We start from the raw sequence: 12018 nt of genomic DNA, 5'->3' as shown, positions 1-12018 counted from the left end.
TGTGCTGTGGCAATCCAGGAATTCAAAGCTTTTCTTCCACCAAGTTGCCCTAATACTTCTCCTACAATCCTCCAGTCACCAGGTCTCCACCTTTCATAAAAGGCCCCACCAAGTCAAGCGTTATTTGAATTGGACTCCCAGGGGTTTGGAGGTCAAAGGTCAGGGCGCTGAACAGCTGGCGAGGGTCACATGCCAAGATCACGCTCGGCATGCCCTGCCTCTGTAGATCAAATGTACAAAGTGAAACCTCAGCTAGCGGGATCGAGCGTGTTATTGTAGCATGATTCCCATTAAATAAGCTCCAGCGGTCACACGCACTGCTAACCCCTCGGCATACAGCAGCCCGACCATGTTGTCTTGCCTTTTTTAGCGTGAACTCTCTCAAACTGTGAACGCAATGTCTCGCAGGGATTGAGTAAGAGCTGAAAATGTATTAAGAAAATCATTTATGTGACATGAGAAACTCAGGATGAATGACAGCTTTAAAGAGGCAACTGTGGAGTGCAGCCATGATCCACAAATAAACACTGATGATTTATGGTTGAAGAGATACTTTATTCAGCACTGGCACTGGATTTCAATAATCTTCCAGCACCTGACAGCGATTCTGTGCTCAGTGCAAACAATCATGCACACACAAGCGTTCTGTCACCAAATCTGCTTCTTATCAAATCAAAAATATCTCTGAGGTGCAACCATTTCTCTCTCTGAGTGATACAGTGACACTTTTTATACCAAGCAGGCTGGAATACCGCAGTGCTCTCCTATCTGGTCTACCCCCGAAAAAATTATAAATCAGCTACATCTAATTCACAATTCTGTAGCTCGAGTGCTGACCAGGACCACGAGAGAACAGATTGGTTACTCTATAGATTTTAGCATGATTTTACTTTTTTTTTAAGCACTTCATAGTCTTGCACCAGCCTACATGTCTCAAATACTTCAAATATATGACAAAGTACAGCCTCTCAGGTCCTCTGGCACCTACCTCCTTAGCCTGACTTTTGATTGAGAATGATTTAAAGAGATTGGTCCTCATGCAGCAACATTCTCTTACATTTTTGTGATGAGAAAAAAATAAGAAAAGTCAACTCTCCAGCTGCACCAAATGTTCTTAAATGTTCTTTCGAAATCTGCTCTTACCCAGGTGTGCTGAATGAGGAATCTGCTCTTAAAGTGGAGACATGTAGCAGATTGTTTGTTATAAGCACAGGTAACGCCCCCTAAACACTATATAAGGGCAGGTATTGTGCTGTGTGCAAATACTCTGGCACATGTCCAAGAATAATGGACCCTGTTAACACCTGGAATTCCCACATGTGTTTCAGGTGATCTGATCACAAGTGGACAGCTGGAAATACAAGTGTAAACTACCTCCAAAACTACTTTTAAACCAATCACTCAAAACGCTTGCTTCTATTTTTATCCTTATTTTATTAATATTATTTTGTCCTTATTACATTCTCATCATTTTATTTCTCATGTGCATATTGTTTTACTGTCAACTGTCTACATTTGATTTATCGTTGACTGATTGTATCTTTACATAAAGACATAATGAGCCAAACAGCAATGTGGCATTAGCTTCAGGCTCAGACTGATAATACGATTACAGCCTGAAAGATCTCTATCAGCCCTGCAGGATCATGTCTTCACTTGCAAATCAGCCAACGCCATCATTCCCACCATATATTTAACATGAGGTAATTTAAAAGTTCTTATCGGTGAATGCATCCATCACCATCACATATGAAGACATCCATCAATTCTAATTAATATCTGGAAAATAAAACGTTTTGAGGCGAAAACTTAAATATGCAACCTGGATTTGCATTGAATTGCTCTAGTGGGAAAGTTATTTACGACTTTGCTTTTCTCTCAGAGTACAGCTCAGTAACCTCCTGCTGGGGACATGTGTTGCCACTTGGAAACTTTTGCTTATCGTTAGATGGTGTAGGTGGCGCTCCCTCGCACCGCAAATCCTCCGTCAGGACCAATAAAAGGCAGTGATGGAAGCCACAGTCTCAGGAGTAAGACAGCCAAGTACAGATGGGTTTGACTTACTGGTATGTGGGAACAGTATTGTTTGGGAGTAACAATGCATGCTCACCATATACTTACTTTTAAAATTACAAAACAACCCAAAGTTCATTTGATTACACCGTATGTTTCTTCACCATAGGAACACTAACTGTAACCCAAACCCTTCTAGCCTCAATCCCTGGCCCCATTTGGGACTGTCTCCCACTGAAAGGCTTAGCCACTAGTCCTCATCCTTGAAGCCTTTTCCCCTAGTAAAACAGAAACATACAGTTTGAAAAGACTTCAAATAGAGTGCAAATCTCACTTTTGTGTGTCTTTTCCAAGCAAATTTTCCACTGTGGCCTTTTCTCTTTTTTCTAGTTCACCATGCTGTGATAGGCTGACTGCCATTTGTGGCAAATGAGGGGAAAAAACACCCACTGCAACATAAGTTGGTAAGTTGGAGCTATTCCTCTATTTGACACATGGCACAGCAATGAGACAATTGCAGCTACAATTTAAAGGTATACTATGCAGGATTTGTCAGTTGGTGTTTGTAAATACAGAATTCAAAGTTGGGCCCCACTCCCCAGATTAACAAGCGAGCTGAGAGCAGACAGAGAGCAGCGGTCCACGTGAGCCAGAGAGTGAATGAAGAGAGTGAGCACCACTGGTGAGAACAAAACCGTGAATCAGATAAATACACACAACCCTTAAGGAATGCTGACCCTGAGCTTCATGTTGTCTGCTCTGTGTGTGTGTAGCTCAGCTCCATCCTCGGTCAAACAGACAACACAGACCTGCTGCTCTTCATAAAGTCATGACACAGAGAGCAGAGCGGAGCAGAGTAGAAAAACTGAGACAGCGATGTAATCTGGTTGCTACGCTACGAGTCCTGACCTCACACCCTGTATGCCGTTATTGGCTGGGAGCTACAAACCTACTGCCCAAAGGTTGACACCTAGAAACGTCCTAAACACAAAATAATAATAAAATACAGACAGAGGGCAGAGTCTCTGCAGATAAATAAACCATCACACACCATGTCTGGTGGGTTAGGTGGGTTAGGGTTCTGGTGTCAAGTGATGATTGAGAGGGATTATTTTTGTATGAGATGATACATTGTTTTTTTTGGAAAATCCTGCCTAGTGTACCTTTTAAAACAGATGTTCTATTTAAAAAAATTAAGTTATGCAGTGGAGAAAGCTGAAAAACTAAGAAGTGGCTCAAAATGGGCCGTACTTAATGTAAATCATACAATTTTGAAGATTACTTCCAGTAGTGGATTAATACACTTGTAGTATTTAAATTATCAGGACAAGAAACATGTCACCCAATACAACTATGTTACATTTTTAATAGTTTTTTATGTACCAGGTTATTCAGTTCATTGTTGGTTTTGGTCTTTTTGTGGGTTTTAGCAACAATTAGAAAAATAGAGAAATCTACCAGACTAATCCTTTGAGATCCTGCAGTAGAAAAGGGTTAGTGGTCGCATGCAAGCTAAAAACCTTTCAAGCATTATGCAGTGAAGTCATTTAATGTTTTACATTTTGAGTATTTATCTGACTATTGATATAAAAGAAATCTATGTTTATCTCCCTCCTATGTTAAAATAAAAAGTAGGCAACAGTCAAGCTAACAAAAGAGAAAAGAAGCATGAGAATCAATGACTTCTGAAGCGTGTGTCCCCATTTACCCTCACACCTGCCAAGAGACTTGACCAACAAGCAGAACAGGGTGGTGATTACCATTAGTTACTATCAGAGGAGCATGCTGTCATTTTATTTCAGAGCCAGACTTCCTCAGCCCTCAGCCCTCTCTCAGGAGTTCCTGATATAGGCGTAGCAGTTAATGAGGGAAATACCCAAAGTTAAACCGAGCATGGGAGCCTGAGAGTCTGAAGAGGGGGAGTGGGGGTGGAGGGAGGACCGGAGGGACTGGAACGTGAGAGAAAAGGTAGCAGGAGAAAAAGAGAGGGATGACTCTACAGAGAGGGAAGGAGAGCTGTGAGTTTTTCCTGGAGGACTCGGTCGTGTCTTTGCTGTGGCTGTGTGGGTCTCTGGCATGATGATTTGGGACAGAATAGAAAAATCACATTGCCAGGGATTACTACACTGCTACGGTGTCCGCTGCTGTTGCTAGAGCTGCTGAAGGAGGATAAGTGTTTTCCAATTTCCAGGAGAGTGTCACACTTTTTTTCCTGCCTTTTTAAACATTTCTAAGAAGGGAATTCTTCCAGCTGCCAGTCTGTGGATCACTCCGAAAGAACAAGTCTTCTGAGACAAGATGAGTGGATTAGTGTGTTTGTGTTGTGTCTGCTGTTTCTGATCAGGTGCAGAGCTTAGTCGACTGCTGAACAGGGAGTCTTAGCAATTTGTTCACAGTGGCTAAGTTCTTCACTTGTTATGAATTTGGATACAAACATCTGCAGCTTACTCACAGAAACGTTATATACTCCTGTCAAAAACAGTTAAAATTAAAGGTTTAATTATATTTTTAAAGTTTTTTTCACAAACAATGAAAACTAAAGCAGAGGATGTTGTGCTCAAACTGTAAAAAGTGAGAATCTGGGGATTTATTTTGAACATCACTTAAACTAACTTTAACTCTTTTTGTCATTAAAGGATAAGGCTGATGTTTTTTGGTAGTTTTTTTTATTGTCAACAAAAAAAACCCCACTTTTAATTGATACTACTAATAAGTATTGTCTTTGTAGCAAAGGCAAAAGCCAGATACATCTTATTCCTGTGAGCTCCACTGTTGTCCATAATTCAGTTAGTCACACTGTTTCACTGGCTGACATCATTATTGTGAACATTATTGTGTAGTTTATTTTGAATGAGTACCATATACACCTACGTCCTGCTGCTGGAAATACTTGGCAGAGCATAAAATGTGTATTAATCTACAACTGCAAATGCACCATGTCCGAAGTTGGAGTAACATTGGCTAAAAATGGCAGTGCTCAGCTGTTTGAGGGGAATTACTGAGTTTAAAGAAAAGTAAACAAAATATTTGTGCTTTTAAAACATAAAAGCACAGGCACAAGCACAAGTGTTTTTAAAAGATTTATGTCCTGATTAGGGACCAATAAACTAAGACTGAATGCCACAGCCATGGTAGGGAAATAGGAAAGTATTAAGAGGCACCAACACATTGTTAGTTTTGGTCTTTTAATGGGATTTGTTGACTTAAAGAAACATTTTGACAAACAGCAGCCTTATCCTTAAAGGGGTACTCACTGCCTCACAACACTACATTCAATAATGACCGATCTCAGGTTTGATATAAGTCTACCCCTATTCCTGGAATAAATCTAATCTTGTGGTTAATTTGATGCAGAGTATGGACTGTAGGAAAATTCTTGAGCTATTTTAAGATCTGTTAGTGGAAGGGAACCCAAATTAAAAGTGACAGTACAGTCGAAAACTACATTTTTCTTCAAAGAGAATCAAAAAGCCAGTGGGTCTTGTATTTAAAATACTTCATCAATGTTATAGAGGTCCTATGTTGATAAAGTATGTTGGTAATGCTTTTGTAAGTTATGATTTTATATGCAACTTAGAAATTATGGATACTTGGTACTATAAAAGATGAAGATGAAGACATGTTCCCATTTGTCCAGTGCATTTACATGGAATGTAAGAAACCTGGATATTTAGCCCCTATGACAAACAGTATCCAGAGTGTGATCATCTGTGTCCAGCTATGTCTTGATTCCTCAACATCTAAGACTCTCATTCCTCTACCAACAGAAAATGAAATCAGGATAAGGTGTTTACATGCCACTGCATCCTGATTTCTATTTGAGTACTCCATGTAGAATATCCAGATTTCTCAAAACTGGGATTTGATGTTTACAGGTACAACACATAACTGGGAAGGTATTGAGTATCTGTCAGACGTCTGGACACAGTTTTCTATTCCCTTGAATGAGAGGGTGTGTCCGAACTTTTGACTGGTATTCTGTATGTGTATGATTGAGCAGTGATTTGCAATAGGGGTAGTAAAAATACACCCACACAATTTGTTTTTGGAAAAATAAAGTATTCGAAAATGGGGTGAGGCGTATCACACACACACACACACACACACACACACACACACACAAAACCCACAAACGGTTAACTACCAGCACATCTCTCAGTTTCCCACCAAGCCTGAGACTATGACAAAAGTAAGCAAACAAACATAATGGATAAAAGGTTGGGTGTCTAGGTTGGAACAGGTTCAACCACTCTAAAAAGCAGTATGAGCTAATTTGAGTGGGCCCTGGGGACAAAAAGTTTAGGAATTACAGCAATAAATTATCTACGATTATCTCAACAGTGTCAAAACAAGGCAGATAATGCACTGTATTTGTATATGTGGCAGGTTGGATCAACTTTAGAGTTATCACTTTCATCTAACAAGATCCACATGTGAGTCATGAAAGGCTCTGATTTGTCCTGTCTCTGCCTTTTATTGACACCCGAATGTTTATCTGACATTTACCTGAGCTTTTGGAACTTCTCTCCCTTTGTTGTCAGAATAAGTGGCAATTTGCAGTGTTGCCAGTTGATCTCATCCATTAAATATTTCCAATCAAGTGTTTCGTAAATAATCAGAGGATTATATTTAATGACAATGCTGCATTTACTTTTCCTTAGGGCTGATGCTATCAGATAATATCATTATGTAAAAAAATATAAATATTATGAAGTTTGGTTACGTGCAAGGTATTACAATGTAGGTAATGTGTTTTCTTATGAGCATTTAATTCCTACCATGTTTTATTTACCATGCAGAATTTCACACCTGTCTTGGCAAGCTCTGAATGGCGCCACCAGAGCGACACATCATGTGGAGTCTTTGGCCAATGGTCTTGACAGCACTCTGAGGAAACATCTGGCCTCCCTCTTGTGCCTTCTGAGCTGACAGCAGTTGAAATCAAACACACTGGCTCAGTTCAGCAGGAACAGGAGTCCCGTCAGCACTCAACATGTTGTGAATACCAAGCAAAGGATCTTTGGAGAGATTTCAAAGAGGAAGAGTACAGTGAACATTGCATCATCCAAGAATTTCTGGATCTGGATTAACTACGATATGGCTATGTATTGTATTAAGGACGGACTGACATTAGGCAACAGAGGAATACCTTTTCCCCCTAAAAGTTATCACTGTGTTTGGTATAATTTAAGGATAGTTCATGCACATGTAATTCTATTCAAGAATCGGTCCATAAATTACACATTATCTAAAAAACTTTTTATTTGTTCATTTTTACCAGAAGTGATACTGTGGAGATGTGTTTGCCTTCATACTGGTGGAGTTTGACTAGTGGAATCAGGTGTGTTCATCACCCTCTAGTGTTTACAATGCTGAAGTACAGCAGAACTAACATCTGTACTGCTAATACTGTAGTTACAGTTTCAGATCAGAAAAAAGGTGAAAACTTCCAGAATAGACCTAAGCCACCAAAATCAAGCAATAAAGAAACAAACAAAACTGCTTTATTTGGTTTAAATGCACAAATAAATAAATAAGAGTTATGAATGTGCTTTAACACAAGTGGTTTTGGAATTGTTTGGTCAAGGATGTGATTGAAGATGCTGCACAAGAACATGGGAGCAGAATGAAACATGTCAGTTGAGTAGAGGAGACAAACTGTTGATAAGCATATTCTGTAACATTTTAGGAGCGACACCCAAATATAACAATGTCAAACATTATATTATAGTCATATTATATCATCTGTCATCTATGTAACTATAATGGTGCTGCTGCCCTCTTGTAAATTATAAATAAATAAGTAAAAATTGATGCCAACATCAAATCTTGCAGTACTGCTTCTTCTCCTCTAGATGGCAACCTATATACCTACAGGGCAAGCATGCTCCCATAAATTACTCAAAGAAGAACAATGGGGAAGCGCAGTACCTACCGAAAAACTAATAAAAATCAGACTGTGCATTTACTAACGAACGTGTTAAGCCTGGATACTTTAGAGAAACAGATATCTGCTGTAGTGGACACTCTGGTGGCCGTGGCGGTGTCGGAGCTCCGCAGACTTCTGAACGAGTGCTCAGCTAACGTTGTGTCCGCTCAGAGCTGCACGACTGCGGCTGTGAAGATAGAGGAGGAGTGCTTAGTTGCTCCACCGGAGGAGAGACAGCAGTTTAACAGAGCTGTTACGGTAACTCACTCAAATACACACGCATTATTTATGTGACAACGTGCAGGTGTTATGTTATGGGTTGTGGTTATGAATATATCGACACAAGTTTTAATGAAACTGCGTTTTTTATTCTGTAGTGTCAGCGCTTATGTAAAACTACATTACCCATGAATCTCATCGGCTGTTTATGAATTCACTGAATATTACAGAAATATCTGCTCACAGTTTTATATGATGAATTTGCTTGTACTATTTTGACCAAATATTATATTGAAAAATCCATATTCTCAAGCAACTTTTCAGCCCTGACTATCCATATCAAACAATACATTTCTTCTATATGTAAATGTACAAACAAAAACAGCTATTAAAACATAGAACCTCTGTAAGCTTTACAAGATATTTATTTAACTATTTACCTTGGGTCCCCTGGCATGTTTATGACTCAAGTTATATACAAAGTGCCATTAACTTGTTGTGTACTTTCAATAAAGCTGTTAAAAGATTATCTATCTATCTATCTATCTATCTATCTATCTATCTGCAAAATTTATATTTTCTTCTGGACTTTGACAGTGTTAAATATGATCAATGAAAGTTGAGTTTTTGACACAACTAAAAGCAACTACGGACTCACAACAGTGTCATAACCACAACTGCCAACATCACTGTAATGAATAATAATATCAACCTGTGGATAATTTAGGTTTTGTTGAAAATTGTTCCTTTCGTACAGTCAGGAGTCCAAAACCTCAACAATGATATGATACTGAGAAAAACAGCATTTGAGAAACTTGAAAGCATTGTTGCGTAATAGATTTCATCAAAATTGTCATGGATTTATTTTCTGTTGCTCAGTTAATCAGTTAATGAGTCAAATCGTAAGCAACCTTCTCTTCATTGTCTCTTTCTCATGACTGTCCAGAGCCAGTTTGCAGCCTTCCTGGAGACATGGACCAAAGGTGCGGTTGAAAAAATATCAATGATTCTCAAAGTGTCCACATGTGAAGTTGAAGGTAGTCCTGCAGCAGAACAGAGGGCTGGGTTGGTGGATAGGAAGAAGCAGTGTAGCGTGACACAAAAAGAAAGCAGAGTGTCCGTGCGCAAAAATCGTGAGTTGGAAAATTACTCAAGTGGAAGTGACATTGCCATTTTTTGTATACTTAACATGATAGCATATTTTTGTGGTTGTAATTATAGAAGTGGTGGTGAGAAGCTCTCGTCGGAAGATAGAGAACAACAGAAAAGAGAACGACCATCTACATAGCCAAGGTATAACATAACATTATTTAGAATACATGGATTCAATGATTTATTTATTCATCTGCTTTATGATGAGGACTAAACAGCATAGCAGTTTTATGGCAGCCAAAAGCAAGTTCTGTTAAATCAATTTTAAGATACTTAGTCATTACATTACCCCACTATGTTTAGCTTGAGTGTGTTTTTAGGAGATTCTTGGCAATGTTGTGATATTAGTACAGTTACTAATGAACAGTTAGAAGTTGAACAGGATGGAACACATAACATACAACATGGCCACAGAGAAAGCAGTCATTAAAACATGTTTACGCTGTTATATCTTAATGTAAGCTTCATTGACATTCATGTCATGTCTTTGTGTTTTCAGCACAGAAGCAGACTGGAGAATCAACAGTGGAAGCAGCTGATGCAGAGTCAGTGACTAAACCTGGTAATTACTGCTTCTTGATTTTACAAACCATCAGAGCAGATTTGTGTGTGTGAGAAACAGAGGGAGAGCAAGCTATTATTTTAATCAACCAGGAACAAATTATTCACACCAGACACAATATAATGTATAAAAGGAAGCAGTCTGAATATTTAAAAACTATTCAAAGTCTAGTGTGTGTTATAGAAAAAATGCTGTTAGAAAATGGAGGACTTTTTTTAGAGAGTTAGACAGGTTCAAGCCTACAAAGTAACAAAAGTTGCAATTTTCTTAATTTGTGGGACACATGGCCTTCAGCTCATCACACACATACACACTGCAAGAGGAAGAGAGAGAAAGATTTGTTAGAAATAAAACACCAAAACAAATAGCAAAGGAGAAAGGTTCATAATAAATGTCTGTTAAATGTGTTGAATTAAAACTTGTTGTGTGTTGTTTGCTTCCTGCTTAGTTTCATTTCCACTTTTCTTGTTGCAGCTGGTATAGCCACACATGAGAAGACTGTTTCTGTATCACCATCTGAACCTGACAAACTAAACTCTGAGGCCACGACAACAGAGCCGGCCTCCAATGCCAACAAGGAAGATGTCGTCCAAGAGGACACAGACTCTACTTCAACCAGCACACCTAAAATGAAACAGACATTCAAATGTCCTTCTTGTGTCAAAACATTTGCTCTGAAGTGTCTGATGGAAAGGCACTACCTGACTCACACCAAACCTCACCTCTGCTCCGAGTGTGGCAAACGTTTCGCCGGACTGCACGGGCTCAACGCACACTCAAGGCGTCACACTGGTGAAAAGCTTTACAAGTGTTCGGACTGTGGGACAGAGTTTGCTTACAAGTCCACCTTCAACAGACACATGCGCCAGCACAGCCTCAAGAAACCTACCACTCACACGTGCACGCTGTGTGAGAATCAGTTCGCCGGGGCATTGGCGCTCCAGCGTCACAGGTGTTGTGCCCTGGAGAAGACGTTTGTCTGCTCACTCTGCCCAGAGACCTTCAACTGCAGACAGAGTTTGGCAGATCACGAGAATCTACATCCGGGAGACAGAGATTTCATCTGCGAAATGTGCGGCGAGAGTTTCCTCTCGTCTTTGTCCTTGACCACTCACCGGGTGACTCATATGCAAAAGGAGAACTGCTGCCATGCGCACGGCCTTAATTGTGGCAGCGTCCTCAAAGAACACCTGAGCAAACACTCTGGAGAAAAGCTTTTCACGTGCGAGGTTTGCGGCAAAGGCTGCAGTCACCGGAGTGCCCTTAAGCACCACATGCTTACCCACACGGGGGAGAGGCCGTACGTCTGCGAGACCTGTGGCAAACGCTGCGGACACGCGAGCGCGCTCCAGAACCACATGAGGATCCACACTGGGAAGAAAGCAGGGCAGCAGCCGGTTTGCGAAACATGCGGCAAGAAATTCCGCTGCATGGTCAACCTCAAATACCACATGAGCGTCCACACAGGAGAGAAGCCGTACGCCTGTGAGCAGTGCGGTAAGAAGTTCAGCAACCCCAGCAATCTCAAGGTGCACGCAGTGATTCATTCGGGGAAAAAGATTTACGGCTGCAACATCTGCGGAAGGAGGTTCTCTCAATCCAGCAGCCTCAAAGTGCACAGAGGGATCCACACGGGAGAAAAGCCGTATCACTGCGTGGTCTGCGGGAAAGGCTTCCTACACAGTGGCGACTTCAAGAAGCATCAGAGGGTTCACCTGCCACAGGAGACAGGTGGACAGTCTGAAAAAACTGCAGTGAAAATCTAAAACATCATAGATTGTTGTGCCTATGTGTACATACACTGGAGACCGGCTTGGCAGCGTGGCAATAAATACTGTGAGGCAATAGAAGTTTGTCGTTGTGGTTGTGTTACCCTATCGCAATCTTCGTTTCAGATCAGTAGGATGGTTTATGGCATTACAGTGTCAATCTGTATGTATTAACACTGTAAGGGGTATTCATTCATATAACACTGGAACTGGAACTAAATTGGTCAATTCCAAACCAAGACCAAATTTACACAACCTTCTGTGGTAATGGGTTGTTAACATACTTTTGGCAATATATTGTATACCATTATAGAACATTATTACACACCACTAACTGGAGATTTACATTGTTCTGAGGGCTGGGTTTTTTTGGA

At 40.3% G+C, this 12018-nt stretch overlaps 1 protein-coding gene across 1 annotated transcript; it reads left to right on the top strand.

Moving 5' to 3' along the window:
- Positions 1–7839: 7839 nt before the first annotated feature.
- Positions 7840–11719, top strand: LOC128380387 (zinc finger protein 883-like). Its single transcript, XM_053340190.1, has 5 exons — positions 7840–8200; positions 9108–9294; positions 9383–9454; positions 9813–9875; positions 10350–11719. Exons 1-5 carry the CDS (start codon positions 7928–7930, stop codon positions 11639–11641), a joined length of 1887 nt encoding a protein of 628 aa, XP_053196165.1. The 5' UTR covers positions 7840–7927; the 3' UTR covers positions 11642–11719.
- Positions 11720–12018: the final 299 nt, after the last annotated feature.

Source organism: Scomber japonicus, chromosome 19, assembly GCF_027409825.1.
Source record: "Scomber japonicus isolate fScoJap1 chromosome 19, fScoJap1.pri, whole genome shotgun sequence".
Classification (NCBI taxonomy): Eukaryota; Metazoa; Chordata; class Actinopteri; order Scombriformes; family Scombridae; genus Scomber; species Scomber japonicus.
The sequence above is the reverse complement of the archived record's forward strand: the minus strand, read 5'-3'. Positions and strand labels throughout refer to the sequence as shown.

Excerpts from the sequence above, each read along its gene's own strand:
- LOC128380387 (XM_053340190.1), top strand. The coding sequence starts at position 7,928 with ATGGGGAAGCGCAGTACCTACCGAAAAACTAATAAAAATCAGACTGTG. Across the intron at positions 8,201-9,107 it reads AGTTTAACAGAGCTGTTACG|AGCCAGTTTGCAGCCTTCCT; the intron begins GTAACTCACTCA and ends ATGACTGTCCAG. Across the intron at positions 9,295-9,382 it reads AGTGTCCGTGCGCAAAAATC|AAGTGGTGGTGAGAAGCTCT; the intron begins GTGAGTTGGAAA and ends TTGTAATTATAG.